General features: G+C 40.5%; 1 protein-coding gene across 5 annotated transcripts in view; it reads left to right on the forward strand.

The window, feature by feature from the left end:
• GHR (growth hormone receptor) overlaps positions 1-19209 on the forward strand; it is a 137866-nt gene that overhangs the window by 47808 nt on the left and 70849 nt on the right. For all 5 annotated transcript variants that reach the window (XM_084505394.1, XM_084505392.1, XM_084505395.1 and 2 more), the window contains exons 2-3: positions 2846-2930; positions 18788-18867. In XM_084505394.1, the coding sequence (XP_084361520.1) occupies positions 18798-18867 (70 nt within the window). In that variant the 5' untranslated portion in view covers positions 2846-2930; positions 18788-18797. The remainder of the gene's footprint in view (positions 1-2845; positions 2931-18787; positions 18868-19209) is intronic.

Raw genomic sequence — 19209 nt, forward strand, 5'->3', positions numbered from 1 at the left:
TCTGAAGATGAAACAGCCTTGATCAAGTCAACGACTAATGGGAAAGTTTGAGCCTGCCCTGCTGCAGCATTTCGCTTCTGTCCAATGACTTCCAAGTCATAATGTAGAGTTAATGCCATCTCAGCAGCGTAGCATTGGAGCAACTCACTTGAGTTACAAGGTAAATATCAAGCTGTATACACAGTAAAATGTCTACCTTCCTTCCAGATAGTGGCTGAGATCTCCTGGGAGATCTCATACACTTCCCAGGCATTCTCTTCAAGCACTAACTTAATTTCGTCTAGCTCTCTCTCTCAGTGTGCAGTTCAGTATGCAGTTCTGGGCACCACAGTACAAAAAGGACATGAAACTACTGGAGGGTGTCCAGAGAAGTGCTACTAAGATGGTCCAGTGAAGAGCTACTAAGATGCTGAAGGGCCTAAAGGGGAAGACGTATGAGGAGCAGCTGAGGTCAATGGGCCTGTTCAGCCTGGAAAAGAGGAGGCTGAGGGGAGACTTCGTTGCAGCCTACAGCTTCCTCACAACGGGGAGTGGAGGGGCCGACCTATTCTCTTTAGTTGCCAGTGATAGGACCCAAGGGAATGGAGTCAAGCTGCAACAGGGGAGGTTCAGGCTGGACATCAGGAAGAGGTTCTTCACTGAGAGTGTGGTCGCACACTGGAACAGGCTCCCCAGGGACACAGTCACTGCACCATGCCTGTTGGAGTGCATTTGCACTGTGTGCTTAGTCACATGGTCTGAATTTTTTGGGTAGACCTGTGTGGTGCCAGGAGTTGGATTCGATGATCCTTGTGTGTCCCTTCCAAGTTGGGATATTCTGTGATTCCGTGGTTCTCTCCCTGGGGAAGAGGTTCCTGCCTGCATACCCAGTGCAGCACCTCGTCCTGCCTGCCTTGAGGCCTGCCTTTCAGATACTATCTGAAAACACAATGAATAGTTTTACGAAGATGGGACTTTTTCCCAGCACTAGGTCATCATTTGAATACTGTTTTGTAGACCTTTTGACATGTTTGGGTCCATCTCATCCTCTTCAGTTTTTTTACTTTTTATTATGTTTGTGGGGGAGGTACTGTGGAGGTGAAATGGACACAGATCCTGACATCCCAATTAAGAGTTGCATCTGATCTTAGTTTGGAAGCAAAGAAGTCTTGGACAGGCTCTATCTTACAATTCAGCGTTGCAATCCTTTCATTTGCCACATAGGTTAGAGTAAACAAGTTTGTTTCTGAAAAGAACTTATCTCTGAAAAAAAAAAAAAAAAAGCCTCACCTGTACAGTTTATTCCTGTGAATCTATGTTCTTCTTTTGCTGAAGTTGGCATGTTTCCAAGAATCATTGCAAATGTGGCTGCTTGCCATTTCAATGTCCAGCTCGTTACCTTGTGTGTGGTACTGCCTCTTTTTCACACGTAATGAAGCGTCAGAGCCAAGTGCAGAGATAACTGGCTTCGTGCTTGTGTGGCTTGTTCTCAACTACAGCGTTGCAGATAAACAGTGTCGCTGCATGGAGTCTGTGCTATCAGCACTTGCTACCAAGAGTGAAACAAAATGTTCTGAGTACAATTAGGTAATCAGAAATTAGGACATTTCCCTCGTGTTGCCCATAAAGTAGCTGAGATCTTTTCTACTGTTGAGCAGGATTTCAAAATATTTTGGAAAGACTACTGGAATAATTTCCCCTTTGCTTTTGTAGTAGGATTCTGATTTTGTCACATGGAGATCATTTCCACTTGCTAATATCCTACCAAGTGTTGGGAAAGAGGAATTTGTCAGTCGTCCTTGTTAGCTCATTTCAGTCAACAGCTGCCTTAGACTTTACAGCTTTGTTTCAGTCTAAGCTGTCACTTTATTTTTGAAAAACACGATTGTGGCTCACAGGTCAATTAGTCTCTGTGAAATTAAGAGATCTTTTGAAAATTCACAATTAAATCACCTTAGGACTCCTTACCAAATTACATAAAAATGTAACCTCATAAAATGTGAGGAGGCTGTTTCTGAAAAGTGGGTTATTAGAACTTGATTGTGTATATTATGGGGTAAAAAGTAAAGCCTTACCATGTATGAACCTCTCCACTCATCTTGTTCCATGGTATATATCAATGGAACTAATTGAAGATTTCACTTCAGCTAACAATATATAGAAGGATTTTTTAAGCCTAATTAGTGTTGCATGTAATTCTTGTTTTACAAGGAAAATTCCTTCATTTATTGTCAAATGTTAGTTTAATTTTGCTCTATATTCAGTTTAAGGATTTTCTCTTCTGGTAGTTTTTTGATATTGTTGCTTTTTTTTAACATAGTTACAGAGGTGTCAGCCTTTTACACGTTGCACTGTCCTTTTAATGAAAAAGGCTGTGTTACTTTCTTAAAACTAGCAGTTTATGAGTTTCTACACTGTAATTTATTCTATAATATATTAGGAGTGAGATACTACTCATCCAAACCCTGTTTGTGATAATTCTGATTTTCCTTCAAGGCTGGCTGATTTGCCTTGAAATGTACATTGAAAATGAGTCTTGATCAGTCTTCCTGACTTCCTTTTGCCATTTGAATCTGTGTTCATCTGCTTTAATGTCAAGGTTAGCATAGGGTGCTGCTGCTTGGCAAGCCCCCAGTGACAAAGGGGGTTTCAGGCAGCCGTCGCTGTTTGAGTGAGAAGCCCAGGTGCACCTTGCAGTGCCATTGTGGAGGCTGCCCAGCTGGTGGCCTTTCCCAAGACCGCCTTCCATAAAGAAGGACAGTGCCAAGGCAACTGTACTTAAAATTTTGTTATGTCATCTTCCCACCACTGTGACCTTCATCGTTCCAGAGCTCATGGTTTCTCTGTTTCCCCTTATTTTGCATAGGTGCTGGGATGGCTGGAGAAGGTCGCACTTCGCAGCTGAGCTGAGGGAGGCGTGAAGCATCATCCATCCCCTGCTGACATTTGAGGTAGTGTGCTAACTTTTATCTTAACTGCAGGAGACTTCATGGTGAATGTTGGGTAAGCAGAGTGATCAATAGAGCCCTGTAGTGCTCTGCAGGCAATCCTCACAATTTCTCTATTTCATTCTTACAGAGGACGATAATGCTATAAGAATTCTGAATGAGATTCCAATCATTATCTTATGGCATACCCCCCAAAACAGAAATATTTGAATTAAGGCTATCAAATTCCATCCAGCTGTAAGCTGATGGCTTCATTTTTTGCTGAGCTCCAGTGGCCAGCATTTGAGACAAAGGGCCCAGTAACTGATAGAAGCACTTCAAAACCATTTTTCCATGTCAGAGAAAAATTATTTTACTGTGTTTTCATGAGACATTTCTCATTCATGAAGTTAACTAAAATATTAGTTGCTTAGTTTTTTGAATGCAGAATATTAAAACTAATGGGTAACATTTTGTGTTTTTCCAGGGAGAGTGAGCTTGGAAATGCATATGGGAATATAGTAGATAGAAAGTCTTAGTTTAAATGACTCTTAAATGGGATCCAGAATGAATTCAAGTAGTGATTCCGGTTCATATCTGGAGTGCATGTCTGGAAATTTGATCAAATTACAGTAGGGGTAAATCTGAATCAAACATGTCATAAAAATACACTGTGGGGTACAGGTTCCAGGCTCATGATTGCTTAGGCTGTGGAATTGGAAAGCTGTTATCTAGAGTTAAATGATTACATACTGCTTTACTGCTGCTATCTGTGTGCAATAACAGTTTTATGAGGCTTAATTGGTTATTCCTGTGTAAGTGTACACAGATGTAATGTTACTAAAAAGAATAAAAATTCTTTGGCTGTGATACACTAGGTAGAACTTGCCACACTATGTCCATATTTTTAATGTTTCTAAAATTAGATGGTTGAACTCTAGCTGCCTTCATTGTACCATGAATCTGTGCTTAAGAGACTTTTCTAAGGATATACCAATTCCACTAAAAAAGTAAAAAGGTCAGAATAGTGAAAAGTTGTTTGTAAAAATGTTTGTAACATGGGCATAATTTACCATCATAAGGAACCTCCTCAAACAAAACCTTCCTTGTGGTGGTTACTGTGCCTTCTCCTATTAAGATGAGCACCCTTGAAAGTCATTTATGAATGACTTCTCTCATTTTACAGCTGAAGCATGGCAATACAACCATACAGAAAGCTGCTCTCTGCTCTTTTTCTGGCTTTTTGTGCTGAGCAAGCTGGTTGTTCCCTAGCTAAGCTGCCTGGTCTTTGTTCCTCTACAAGCAGCAGTACAAGGAGTGTGTCTCGCTCTTGGAGTGCCCAGCTTGGACACAGTCTCTGGACTCACTTCTGAGCACCACCACTGGCTCACTCTGTGGTTCTGCCACCTTGTTTAACCTCGTTGTGTTTCTGTTTCCTATTTGTAAATGGAGGCTAATAAGCCTTAACTTTCAGGAAGGACCAAAGCACACTGATCCTCAGGAAATGCTGTTACTCACACAGCATGTATCACATTTGATCCAATATTAACACCACGTTACCAAGGGAGAGTTCAAACCATTTGCATTTAAGTGTGACCGTGCGCTTGGAAATTTATAGTGGATCCTTGGGTGGTAAAAATCATTTCTGTGGTGCTTTCTCGCTTGGTATTTTCCACTAACTAGTCTAGTCTAACTAGACAGAAAACATTTTGGCACAGGGAACGGGAACTAGCTTACTCCAAGGATAAGGGAGGGAAGATTATGCTGGCCAGATATCTTGAAAATTGCATACCTGTAATTTATACTATCTATGCCAAGTTAGTTTTAGATTAAGAATTGAAATGTGATAGCTGTTCTCATGTAGATCAAATAAGAGCCAAATCTTTATATATTTACTTTGTAATACGGATTTGGCAGTACCAGCTCAATTATCTGGAGGCAAGTTTACTTCTCAACTCTTGGTGAAATTGAGACATTTAATGCATTATGCACAGTGGGAAATGTTCATCTGCACATTTTCTAGCCTGAGATTAATAAAGTGTTCTGCTCTGAATAAGGATTTTGTTTATCCTAAATGAATGTGTTGCATTCTTTCCTAAAACTTAAAAATTAAACAGATGCCTTGTTATTTCAAGTCTGGGGTACTGAAAGTGACCCATGGATGTGGCAAGAGTAATTTGTGCCTCATTGACATTTAGAGCCCCAATGGAAGATAACACGAGGCGCAGCTTTAAATAGATTTTGAGAGTGCTGGTAGTTCTGCTGAATATGCTGGAAAAAATTTTAATATCTGGCCAAAGGTAGCAGAGATGTTTGTAAAATAACTGCTCTAAAATATTCCAGTAAGTGGCATTTCTTTAGCTATTAACACTTACCAGCAACCAGGTCAGCACACTTCTCTGTCTTTTAAACAAAGCTCTGCTAAGTTGCTTGCATACAACTTAGGGAGTAGGAAACCGTTCATGGTGCCATGAGTGCCTGAGAAAAGCTAAGGGTATGGAAATAAAATTGGCTGTTCTGTGCCTCCACAGTCTGGAAAAACTTACAGACATACAGGGCTTCTCCTTGTCAATGGCCTTTTAACTGCAGGGAAGAGCTTGCCTAAGCTGAGAATGTCAGTATGTGCATGTTATGTTGACAACAAGTGTATCCAGCAGTTTAATACCAACAAGATGTAATACTTTGCTAATCAGGCAACTTATCTGGTGATGTTAGGCTGCCACAAACTAGCCACCATGTGTGGATCATGTCTGCTAGTTTGTGACTGGGATCAAACCCAGATCAGAAGTGTTAATAGTAGACAAAAAATACATACATGCTTAATTATAGAAAAGGAAAACAATATTATTGTTTAGCTTTATGGTTATTCTTCATACCTTCGCTTTATCAGTTCATCGTACAATCTGAAGTGTTTGCTTTTTACCAGTTAGTGATACAGTCATCAGTAGGACAATTTAATTTGATGTTAAATAAATTGAATTAAGTTCTGCTGCTGTTGAGTCATGTGGTACTGCAGATCTGAAATCAAAGTTAAGATTCAGTTTGAATAAGTCTGGCAAAGTCAAGCATTATGTCCTGGCAAATGGCTACAGGCAGTCATATTTCATTGACTAATATGCCTAAAATAGAAAGGAAAGTAAGAATGTAAGTATGAAAATATACTGCACAAAATATTTACTTGTTGTTGTTGTTTTTGTAAAGAGAATACTCTGCGCTCCTTGGTAGCCACTTTTATTCTGACTCCTTGCTGCTCAGATTGAATTCTGGGTACAGTATCTCATAAATACGCCATTTAGGAATTATTTGTGAAAAGCAGATTTTCCAGGCTAAATGTGCTACACTGAACCAGTGAGAAGAATCAGGTAAATCTGTGGAAACCTATCCTCCCAGACACTACTTTGTGTGCTTTAAAAATACACACCAGCAAATTGGGTCTTACCCTTTAGATACCGCTCTAGGGTTTATTATGTGTGACTAGTAAAAATACATCAGTATGGTCCAATCTTTGGTGAAGCATTTTGTAAGCATGGATTTTGGAAAGGCTAGTCTCATTGCCTTTTAGCTGCAGCTGGCCCCCTGTTAGCTGAGCAGCAGCAGGCTGTTCTGCCCCATCCACCTTCTGTGCCCTGCTCCCACAGGAGGCAACTATTCCCTTTCACCACACTTTTAAGCAATTCTCCTCCTTCCATGTTTTTCCTTAATGAAGGCAGTTGTCCTTCTTTTTCCATTCCCAGCAGAGGTCAAGAAATAGGATAAAGGAAAGGAGGGGAGCTGCTCCTGGAAAAGCAGCAGCTCCTGGTATCTTCCTGCAGCTATGACAGAAAAAACTGGGGGGTTGGTGCAGCCTTCATGGCTTTAAAAAACATTTCTCATCTCTTCCAGGCACAGGTGGCAAAGGCTGAATAGCATCTTTACTTGGGCAAGACCTGCTTTATTAACTACACATCATAAATAAAAACCTACTTAGAGAATCCAATTTTCCATAAAGAAAGAAAAGCTAGTCCTCGTTTTCAGATGTTTCTCTGTAAAGCTGTACCACCATCTCCATTAATTTGTGCTACAGTCTAGTAACATCTGCTTGTTACCATATCAGATGACTTTCAGTCACACCAGTAAATTAAATGTGCTATTCCCATCAGGACAAATTCTTCTTGGAAAAAGAAAAATAGCTTTCAGGTTGTTTCAAATAAGCTAGTTGCTTAAAAAATCACACACCACGTTACAAGTTTCCTACCGCTTCAGTGGTATGATACTTCAACATTTCAGTCTCAAATCTGTTCTTTAGATCTTTTATCAAATATGCTTACAAGTATACCTAGCACCATTGATAGCAAGATGTAGAATAAGTATCTGTATCACTGAATGTGAGCCCTATGCATATTTCAATTATTTGAGACTTGAAATCTAACAAAACTGTTTTCTCTAATATGGAGAAAAAAAGACACAGAGAAATTTAAACACAATTACAAGCTCTTCACAACTTCTACATTCTGAGGACATTCCTATTCTGTAAGGGTACAGCTGTTGGATACCTCCCTACGAGCTGAACTATTCAGGAGAAACCTGGCTGACCCACAGTGTGCGCTTTTCTGTGAGATTTGTCTGAGATAGGAGGAAAGCCTGCTTGCCAAGGGAAAAATAAACTCAGTTCCAAGCCAGCCAAAAGCAGGCCCTTCTTAGCCAAGAAACTAATTTATAGACCACCGAGTAATCCTGCAATTAATTGTTCTCTGTAACCCATAGAACAGCTGACATCTGGATTCACTTCCTAAGCTCTGAAAGGACCACAGAATTTGAGGGGCTTGGGACTTCAACATGTGGTTAAAGCACCCAGTACCAATTTATATTCAGAGCTGGCTGAGAATACAGTTGATAAGCTCTCCAAAATCTTTGCAGGCTATCGCTTATACAATCTGTGAAAGCAGCAGCAGGAAAATATCTTATTTGAATGAACTATACTGAGTCATTATTCTTTATAGGATAAGTCTAGTCACCTGTTAGCAGTTCTGGTTGCTGAAGAGAAACTAGTGTGCAGTAAGTGAACGAAAAATCAGCACTAATTTATACATCATGGCAATTCAAAACTTGAAGCTCCATCTACTGCAGTATTCTTCAGTATTAGTAATGTTGGCAAAATGATAATCTATGGAAATGTGACTTACCTAAGGCCACGCTGTAGTGTGTAGTAGTACCTATGAGCAGTCAGTCAGACTCATAATGCTCGTTGTGATTGCTGTTGCTTCCATGTGATTCAGGTGTGATTGCTAAGTGTCATACGTACTTTGGGAGCAGATGCTATCTTTAATGATTTCTAAACAAACAGAAAGGATCTATGAACTTACATGGTAAGGTGTTTCTAAAATGGAAGCCTTTTATTGCTCATAATTAAGTTCTCTGTGATATCAAGAACCACAAAAGGGACCGTCAAACTCTTTCCCTTCCGTGCAGGAGGTTTCCACACATGATCATGCTGGTGAGACTAAAAGCTGCAGCTTAGTCTGCAGGGCCAGCAGTTGAGTAGGGTGGTTCTTGATACACTGATTAAAAGGGAGGCCCAGTTGCTTGGACTTCTGTTGACCATCTCATGTGAATGCACCCTCACTGCCTGTTTCAGCATGGCAGTGGCTACAGAGGCATGGCTGCTGTTCAGACTTCAGATGAGTTAATTGCCATCTTAGACCAGGAGGGTGCCCAGTAGGATTGTACAAAGCTCTCTGTGGATACAGTGCAATGTCGTCACCCGTAATCTGCTCATTTTTATTGTACTAAGTGTGTAACGTGAGTCCAGAGATCTAGCTTGGTGTGGGATTTATTTTTGTGGATAGCCCTCATGAAATAGGTATGAGCATGAGCAGTAGTTCTGGTAGTTCCGGATGAAGGATCTGGCTCTCAGTAGCCCCTCGAGGCAGGTATCTTCCAAAGCCTGTCTGTGAACACCTATTTCTTTCTGGTCCTGTGTAAAATAACAATAACTGGAATGCAGAAAGGTGAATACTCTTCTCTGTTTTCCTTAAGAAAAAATAATTTAAAAAAAAATTGTATCTGCTCCAGTTAAGTTTCACTTTCTTAATGACAATTTGTACCGTGTTGGTCTTTCTGCAGGGGAGGTAGGGAGTCTTCACGTCAGTGGAAACAGACATGCTCTCATGTGCCAGCCAGCTTGCCTTGCAGAGTATCCCTTTTTAGCTGATGAGTGCAGAGTTCATCTCTTTTATCTGTGATGTCCAAAAACAAAGGTTACAGTGCAGAGCTGACTATTAATCTCTGACATTTGAGAAGTGGTAAACACGGAGGGGGAGTTTTACATCTACTGCACTCTTCAATGCACTCTGGCAGGTAAATCATTGCACACGGCTGCAGTCCATGCCTTACTCTGCTGCAGGACTGTGGTGTAGATGCAGGCAAGCCACTTCTCCCAGTGTCTCCATTTCCCTGTCTATAGACGCATCATGACCCTGACCCCCACTGTAGACTGTGTATGGAGAATACTGTCTGAAAGCACTGAAAGATCTCTTTGCAAACAGATACAGTAAATTAGCTTTAAAATTGGTATCCCTATTTCTATTGCTTATTTGCAGACATGCCTTAAATTTTTTATTAGTTGCGTTTTCTTAGAGAAAATGTTGGGCATTGGCTCTGACTGAGCTCTTTCACTTTCAAATGTGAATTTTTAGTTGCAAGCTGCCATCATCCACTTCTGTCGTATTCGCCTTCCATGTAGCACTGTGCTAGCTGCAGGTTGCCACTTAGAAGATTAACTGAATGAATTCCATTCACTAAACCAGTGACTGTTAAGTGGGTTGCTAAATAGAGATTATCAGGCATGGCTGTTCAGTTTATTGCCCTTAAATGTCATGCTGACACGCTCCCTGCCTCTGCAATCCACTTGTCTCCACTTTCTTAATAATACTGTCATCCCAAACTCACTCTCCAACCTGTGCTGGTCCCTGGTCACATATCCTCTGACTTCTCCAAAGGAGGGGGACAAAAGATTTTCTTCAAGGCTTCCCATACTTCTTTCTCATCCAGTCTTTTTGTCTTCCACTCACCTTCTTCCTGCAGTGGAACCTCCCCTCTTCATGAGGTGGCAAGTAATCAGCTGAAAAAACATTTTCAAATTTCAGCTGAGCAAAATGCATGTCTGTGTATATGTGTATATTCAGTGTATGCAAGTGCACACGTAGACACAAAACCACATACACACACATACAAACTCTTCTGTTCCTTATAAGGAATTATTTCATGTCCTGTGCTAATGAAAATGCCTCAAATAATGCCAGTGATAAAATTGAAAATACGATCTAGAATAAAAGTTGGTTGAAGTTCTTAGAAGATTAGAGGACCCAGTACATACTGTACACTGACTTGAGTAAATTCAGGTAATGAAATGAGCTGATTTCACTCTTTGTTTTGAAATACTGGATGCACTAATCTTGGAAAAATCTCCAATTAAGTATACAGTGATTTAACAGCATACATCCTAAGCTCTTGGTTTAAAAGGTGTCTTTGATAGCTGTATCATAAAAATGTGTATCAGAAGTGTTTGATTTGTTATAAAAGTTCTAGACATCCTGTTTGGATGTATGTTTGGTTGTAAATAAAAACGGATGTGTTTGTAAACCATTGGTGGTGGACATGGTCTGTTTTGGTATGTGAGATGCTTCATCAAAGCATACTTTAAACTTTACAGTCAGATTTTATAATTTCCAGATCTTACCACTGGAATTGGAGGGAGAATTTAATTGGCTTTTTAAAACTTTATAAAAGGTTTGGACAGCAATCAGCTTTTATTCACCAGTATTACTTACCTAATTAAAATCTGTTTGACAATGCTGCATGTAAAAATACAAAATAGTCTTTTCCCCATGCTGGTATCATTTAGTCTCTCATAACTATGCGTTGACATAGACAATTAAGAATTAAGGATCTAGCTCAAGATTTTCTATACGGCTATGCAAAGTGTTCTGTGTGTATGTGTGTGTGTGTGTTCAATGCAGTAAGCTGCTTTTTGGTGAATACACACAGGTTATGTGTTCAGATTTGTGTGCCCCTGAAGCACCACATCTGTGGAGAATAGGGTCGCGCAACGGTATTGGTATGATCTTAGACATTAGACATGGAAAGCAGTTGCAGTCATGGTGGTTCTCATTACAAGAAAACTTCTTAAACAGAGAATTTTACTTTATATTGTTCTGGATAATAGTTTTGTTGAAAAGATGCAAATTGATTTTCTAACTCAACGTCAGCTTAAACCATAGTTAAAGTAAATGTAAATTAAATCAATATAAACTATACTTTAAACTGATACGAACTTCAGGACACACAAAGCTGCATCAGTTTAAATGCACTGCTTATAGCTATGCCTTCAGTCGAGTTTATTAATCTTTACATGTTCACCACTGATTTGTAGAGAAAGTTGTTGGCAGTGTGTGAGGTGTGAAAGTTCTCCTGCTCCTTTCAGCAGATGACCAATGTGAATATGTGAGTACTTTTGCATCATGAGTGGTCACACAGAAATCCTGTTCATGTCCTTTGTCTGTCTTTTACCAGCTTCCATTTAATCCAGTATTTAAATCAAAGACTTCCTTAATGCCTTACAGGCTTTGTTATGTAGTCTTTAATCTGATTAGCAGTACATGAATAATTTAGCATGCAACTGAACCATGTAATTCATTTGTCCCATAGTAATGAACTGTTAAGTAGTTCCATTAGTCTAGGATAAATACCAAAGTCTTTAACTTAAATTTTACAACTTTTTGAAAATGTTTTCCTTGGATGAGAAACATTTTTGTATAAATACAATTAAAATTGAACTCGTTGCTCCCAGATGTCCTGAAATTACTCTTTGACATCTGAAAGGCAAGTTTGGGTTCAAGATGATTAACACAAACTGAGGATGCTTGCTTGGCTATAACCAAACCCCATTTCACCTGAGGTCAGCAGGAGCTGCATTGTGTATATCAGCTTCTCTTGCAGCACCCATCTCTGTCCATGATCAGTTGATCCTGTTACAGAAAAGTGCAAGAGATGAGATATGTATTTCTAACAAGTGTGCTGAAGCTGGCTTTAGTAACTGGCTGTAATTGCCCAAATGTTAGCTACTACGCTTATCGTTTAATGCAAATACTAGCATGCAGAAGAGGGCTTGCAAGAAAATACAGGCTAGAACAGTGTAATTGGCCTGCTGTATGGTGACAATCAGTAGCACATATAAGAAGGTGCTTTAATATTAAGCGTGTAAATAATCCTGTCAATTCCAACCCAAACTCCCAGTAATGCCACATGGGTTGCTTGCCAGCATCATTCCCATGTTCACAGTCTTCATAATTTCTGCAAGGTTCTAAGAGCTCTGGTTTTGTTAGGGAAATCACTTAGCCATGTTCTTGTGTTAAATATATAAATTTACCTGCTTAAAATCAGATGTCTATAACTGCTTTGCTGGATTGGGTCTAGACTACTGCGCCCTGCTGGGATTTAAACTTTACTGATATCTGAAAAGCTCATAGCTGACACTGAAAAGCTACTCTTTTTTGTACACTAGCACAAAATTGTTTTACAGCACTGGGAATATCATTTAATTTCTTTATGTAAATTGAGAATAATTACCTTAGTCAAGTGTTTTTCTTTCAGAAGAAGCAATTTTTTAGCACAGATTTCTAGGAGGTTGGTTCTAGATGCAGATTCAGACATTTCTTTTCCTTTCTTGTTACAATATTTGACATTAAGTTGATGTGATACATTTCTTTAAACAAACAATATACTTTTTGCTCAGAAAAAATCTTTTACTTCCTTTTGCAATTGTACAAACATATATATTTTAAAAAAAGAAAAAAAAAAAACTGAATTATGTGTTTTGGTTGTCTGCTATCTTAATAAATAATAATAAAAAAACAAAGCCACAGGAAAATTACTGCTGTTGTGGAGGAGAGTGTTTATATAGCCTGAAAAAACTACCACCCTCATACACAGGCTGGGGTGCTCTTTCTTAGTGATACAAGAGCGTGTAAAGCTAGATATCAACTCAAGAATTCACATCAGCATGAGAGCAGCTAAATGTCATTTCATTCAGCTGATATGCATCTACTTTGCTGCTTTGTTTTCTTTTGGGGGATGAAAAGCAAACAAAGCAGCTTAGACTTGTCCAAATTGAAAAGTTTCTTTATGTGTGGTAGACAGAAACTTAATTGTATTGGTTCTCTTTTAGCAGATGTCTTCCAAAGGAGGTGACCTACTAGGCTTCACGTTAATATCCTCCCTGGTCCATCAGGTTACTGTTGTCAAAGCATAACAGGCTGTGTTGTAAATAAAGAATTGATATGCCATATACCACAGCCATCCTGGGACTTCGTAGCCTGGTTCTTAGAGTATCCCTTTAGAGCTGCTTTAACCTAAAAGAGCTTTCAGTGCAATCCCAGCACAATGGCAAAACTGCAGATTCACTGAAGGTCTCCTTAACAACATGTAAGAATTGATTATCATTTGGCCTGTTACCAGTTTAAATTTGGTTTAAATCAGAGTAATTATCTGACACATGTGTCCATGAGAAAAAGAAATCAGCTCTGATCAAAGTATTGAAGTTGTCCATTACAATAGAGATATAAGTAAATTAAATCAGGACTTGTTGAAATATATCAAATGTGGTCTTGAAATGGAGTTCTCATATAGTCTGTATTCCAAAACGAAGTTTGTTTAGGTGAAAAAAAAAAAAAAAAAGGATTTTGGAAATGTGAGCAGTTTTTTTCATAGATTCCACTTCCAACTTGAATACTTCAAAATCTTATAAATGATTTGACTTATGTAGAGCTCTAATTAATAACACAATTATCTTTTCCATTCCAAATCTTTTCCATTCTTTTACTTTTTTAAGGAGATTCACCTCTTAATATTCATCAAATTTGCATGAAGCCATGCATAGTAATTGTAGCCGTGTTCCAGTCCCTCATTCTTTCCCAGCCTTCTGTTTATTTCCTTAGAAATGCACCCCTTATGGGATTTTTTAATTATTATTATCTGCAGTTCATAATTTCTGTTTCTGTGGTGTTATTCCATGTCCTTTTCATATCCTGGCTTACCACACACGCTGGGTGAACGGTGTGTTGTTCATCCCAGCAGAGACAGTTCGTTATTTCTGTTTGTTAACATGGACGAGTATATAGCACTGACAAGGACTCTATAAAAACAGGCATTCATCCAAGTGCTGCTGATGACTCAATCAAGCTGTAATATCAGCAAGCAAGCAAAGAAGTCTTTAGGTCTGTGGCAGCTTTAGATTGTGCTGATTTGAAAGGCTATAACTCATTTCATCTGCAGAATGACTCTGTCCTGTTGGCATTTAGTGAAATGAGGGTAAGCAGGCAAAGTGATTTCAGCTATGCATATTGAGCCAAACCTGTGTGAAATACGTTATGCAAGCACAGAAAGATTTTCTCTTTGTGTCACTGATCTTGCCATGAGATAGCTTGTAAGGAATGTACACGCTGCAAAAAAAGAAAGGTTCTTCCCCCAAAAAATTCTGCAAGGGTATGTACATACATATTTTGTATTTGATTAAACGTGCTTTAGAGTGGTGCAGAGCTTGAGAGGCTGGACTTGCATGCCCTTCTCCTCAGCCCTCATTCCTACTTGATGATGGCTGTATTTATGTGTGTTTGCATGCGCTGCAAGCTCTTGTGTCCTTGTCTGTTTGTGATTGATGGAATGATGAAAGGTAGAAATATAAAGAAAAAAAATATTACATCTTCTCGGATTAGTCCTTCACTCAGTAATGTTGTTCAGTTTGCAGCAGAGAAGCCACCTTTGGTTCTGGAATAGTTGCACATGTGTTATTTGGCAAGCAAAGTGAAACTGAAGGAGGTTACAGGGGAAAAAAAAAATCCCATGTTTGGAGTACTTGGAGTCCAGTGAGTTAATGGAGATGGCAAAAGCAAGAATTCCTTCTTAGGCATAATTTAATGAAGTGTAATATCCTTCTCTTTCCTTCAGGTCCTTTCAGGTTCAGGACCCATCTAAATGTAAAGATCTCGCTTCAAACAACAGTTTTGTTTATAAGCAAAACTCTTTATGATTTGCTCCGAGTGTCAACATAGTTGTTTGTCCAGAGTAGATGCAAACCACTCAGTAGGCTATAACTAAACAATTTATTTTTTCATGGGTTTTCTTAGCCTGGTTTCCCCTGTCTGTGCTGACTCTGTTCACGTCCCACTGGAGAGATGTGTTTAAATTCACTTGTGATTGACCTTACTCCAACACTGCTATAGAAAAGGGCCAGGAATTTTTCTATCCTTTTATAACTCCTGGCTCCCTTTCTCCACTGAAGCAATTAGCCTGAGCTGACCTCTAGCCAAATGTTCCTGTGGTCAAGTTTCAGCTGCCTTGAGGACAGTCAGCTGTTGTAATTATTTTTCTGGTTTTAGCTCTCTTCGTTCTTACGAACTGCAGGAGTTGGGCAAGACGTAGACTATTATTCTTTAGAATAGCAGGTATTAAAGACACTGAAATGTCTTGTTCTGCTCGATAACAGGGACTTTATTAGTGGTATTTGTCTTTCATACAGATGCAAGGAGGCAGAGATTACTAGATTGTGAAAGGTCAGGTTTATCCTAAAGCAGATCAGAGGAGAAAAGCTGTCTCTCACTAGGTTAACACTGCAGCCTCTGAACAATGCTGTTCTTGTGAGCTTGCACAAGTGTTATAGAGGAACAAGAGCAGGCTGTTGCAAACCACACATGAGAACCTTGTGCAAGGTGGTCGTCTAATGGTGAAGCAGATGGTGCTCCAGAGGAGTCTTCTGTCTGAAATTTTATTCTGTACCGCCAAAATCAGTATCGTGGTGGGGCAGCTCCTGTTGTGCTGCAGATTTTCTCCCACGAGCCTACAGCTGTGGGAGCTCTTTGTAGACGTGCTGGGTGCAGAGAGGCGACACAGACCCTGCTGCTTCACACAGCATGCAGAGCTCCTTCTGCCTGGGGGTGGGGGGTGGGGGAACCTTGAGCACGAGCCCTGTCCCACGAGCTCTGGGTTTGAGCTCCAAGGGAAGAAGCACAGTTTGCCTTTTCCAGGTCCTGTTGTACAAAGTGGGGAGTGTGGCCCTTCTGTATTTTCACATGAGAGCAGCCACCATGTTTGACGTCAGTCTTGTCTGTACTGGGTATGTTCAGACTACACCTGTTGGCTTTTTCTGTTACAATTTATTACAATTAGTTGTTAAAATAAATGTTTATGCATTGATTTTAACTGGAACAATTTCCTGATGGCGTTCGCTGCAGCAGGTATGTAAACAAGACCGCTAGCACACGAGGAAGAGCAGTGCTGGAGCAGGATTGTTTTTATCTGCAGCAGCAAGGCCTTACTGAGGTTTAACGTGATAGTTGACCTCTGGGATACATTTCCAGACTCCTGGGTTAGTGCTCTATCTGTCAAACCACTCCTCCTTGCAGGAAGCTCAGATAAGTGCTCGTCCCAGCAAACGAAGGGGACAGCCCTGCCTGTGGTGGCTGCGCCTGGGAGATGATCCCGTTCTCAGCACGGTGCTGCTCGGCACGGTGTGGTTGTAACAACCTCTGCTCACAGATGTGCTGTGAATGACCGACTGTGCTGATCATTTTGCATGGAGAACTCCCAGGAGGGTTGTGTTATTTTTTTTCATGTCCTGTCATTAAGCAGGAAGAGGTAGGAAAGTTTGGAGAAGAGCAAAATGAGCAGAGGTTGGTGGACAGGAGAGAGCAGGCAGGTGTGATCAGAGGCAAGCATGGGATGTCTGGGTGTTACAGCGCGGAGGGCAGAGCAGGGTTGTAAATAGAGTGACGTGCTCAGGGCTGTGAAAGAGAGAACAAAACTTTAGGGAGAAAGTGGAGAGGCTGTAAGGGGTGGGGGATGTCTGATAGGGCACGAGCTGTCTAAGAGGAGGGGAACTGGCAAGTACAGTGAAGCATTTCTGTAGAAGATTTATTAATAAGAAACAATAAGAATCCTCTAAACATAAGTACAGACAGAGTTGGGGGAACAATTGAGCAAGCTGAAAACATTGCTGTTCTGGGATGAACCTCAAGCTGTGCCAGTGTAGCTCCTCTCTACAAACAGGATCACTGCCCTGTAGTTGCTTTGTAAACTTCTTCCCAGCCCTGTGCTGCTCTCCAGCAGCTGCAGCCTTTCGCTGCTCCGCAGGCTCCCACACCAGCCCTAATCCTTCACGAGCACACATCCAGCCCTGCCATACAGCTCCCTTCCTCCCTGCCCACAGGAGGACAGGCTGCTGCTTCGGGCAGAGCCACGTCTGCTCGCACAGGGCGAGTGCTGCAACCGGGCAGCCCTGCAGCAGCCCCTCTCCAGTGGGAAGCATCCTGGGTTAGGCTCCGCAGGGTGGTCCGGATACATCCTCCCTGTGCTGGGCATGAAACTGGAGAATTACTGAGCGGTTGTGTTAATGAGGATGTGAGAAATATCTTCAGATTTTCAAGTTTTATTCTAAACTGCATGAATGAGGAATCTGGAGTTTGTAATAATTGTGGTGTGGTTTTTTTTTGAAGCGAGTCAATCTGTTTTCTTGGTGAGAAAATTAAGAAGAGGGAAATATCTTTTAAGTTCGATGTTAACATAGTTTTCCATATTCAGCCTGCTTGTGTTTTACAGTTGCTGACTAAATTCACACTTTTTTGTGAATTTATTCACAAAATTCACAAGAAACGTAAATTCTTTTGCTCGCTCAAGTAGGACTGTTTCAATAGCCAGATTTGCCAGCATTGGTCATGTTAATCGGTAGCACCCACTTAAGAGATTGTTGCTCTGTAGTAGGTTCGGTGGCTTGGACACTGCTGATATATTCTGTCAGATGGAGACAGAAAATGTCCAGCTGAAAGCACTTCAGTGTAGAATCAAGGTTTGCTGTACCCCTTTATGGTCATGTATAAAAGTGCTAGCCTAGCATGTATCCCAGGTCCTGCCCTTCCCCATTGTCTCCAGATGCTGGTGATAACAGCACAAGCAACATAGCATCCCTCACACAGGGTTGCAGGTTGTGATGAGGTTGTGGCACAGATAAATTAGGGAGGTTTGGTTGTGATCTCTGTGTGGCACAGATAAATTAGGGAGAAGGAGGAACGTGCTTTCTGGGGAGGTTGCAAAGGCTTGTTGGGTTGAGGACTGTCTGTGTGGTGTGCTGCGTGGACATGCCTGAAGGTGCCTTCTCAGCAGTGAAACACTGACAGATTTTCACTGACTTCTCAGCAGTGAAACACTGACAGATGCCTAAGCGCAGCGCAGCAGAACAGGGCACCGAGGCACGTGCTTGCAGCTCTGTGGGAAGCCAGGAGGAACAGACCAGAGAATTAGCCTGGGTTACTTGTTGCCTACAGCTGCTGCAACATTTGTTCTCTGCTCACTCCTCCAGTTTTTACTGCATGTAGTTCTGGACTCAGAAAGCATTGTACATGTCCTGCAAAGATGAGCACAGCTTCAGGGGTATGCAAGCTGGAAAGGCAATCATCATGTGTTTGTTCCCTAAGAGAGAGGTTTTTCTTTCCTACTTCCACATTTAACCTAGGCTAGTCATCGGGATCCACTCCCCAAAGGCTGCTTTGGAGGGGAGTGTGGTTACTTTGGTTACTTCCTGGAAGCAAGCTAGAAATTGACAATACTGATTTTTTTCCTATGTATTAAATGAACTAGAGACCCATGAGCTAGTCTTCGTATAAAAATACTACATGCTATCTGTCCCAGGCAGCAGAATGATGATGTGACTATATGAGGCAATAAACCGTAAACTAAATATGCTTCTAGTTTAAATTTAATCAGAAGTTCAATAAAAATAGATACTGGTTTGTGTCATGTACCTGTAATAATGTTAGTTTATAAATAAAGTCTCTTGTTGTCCTTTATTATTACAGAATTAGAGTTATGGATCTTCGGCATCTGCTGTTTACTTTGGCGCTGGTCTGTGCAAATGACTCACTTTCTTCAAGTGATGGTAAGTTTGATGGTAACCTTTCTGTGCCTTTGTATGTGTATAGCTTTATATAAGGAGTATTTTTATATTATACGCGTCAGGACTGTTGGAAGGTCCTTGATTGTGGTAAGATAGGTGCAAAATGTGAAAAATACGTCAGCTAATCTTACTGTGAAGAGAGTGGATAATGTTGAGACTATATGTTGCAGAATAAACGTGAATTTTGTAGACTGCATTGTGTGCGTGGTATGTAATCAGAACAGATCAATGCTGATGTTAAATGTTGAGATTCACTCCTCTAAGGTACCAAAGTTATGAAAGAATTGCATGAGGTTAATTTTTTGTGGAAACTTTTCCTTTCCT

This window comes from Aythya ferina (genome assembly GCF_964211825.1).
Source record: "Aythya ferina genome assembly, chromosome: Z".
Lineage (NCBI taxonomy): Eukaryota > Metazoa > Chordata > Aves > Anseriformes > Anatidae > Aythya > Aythya ferina.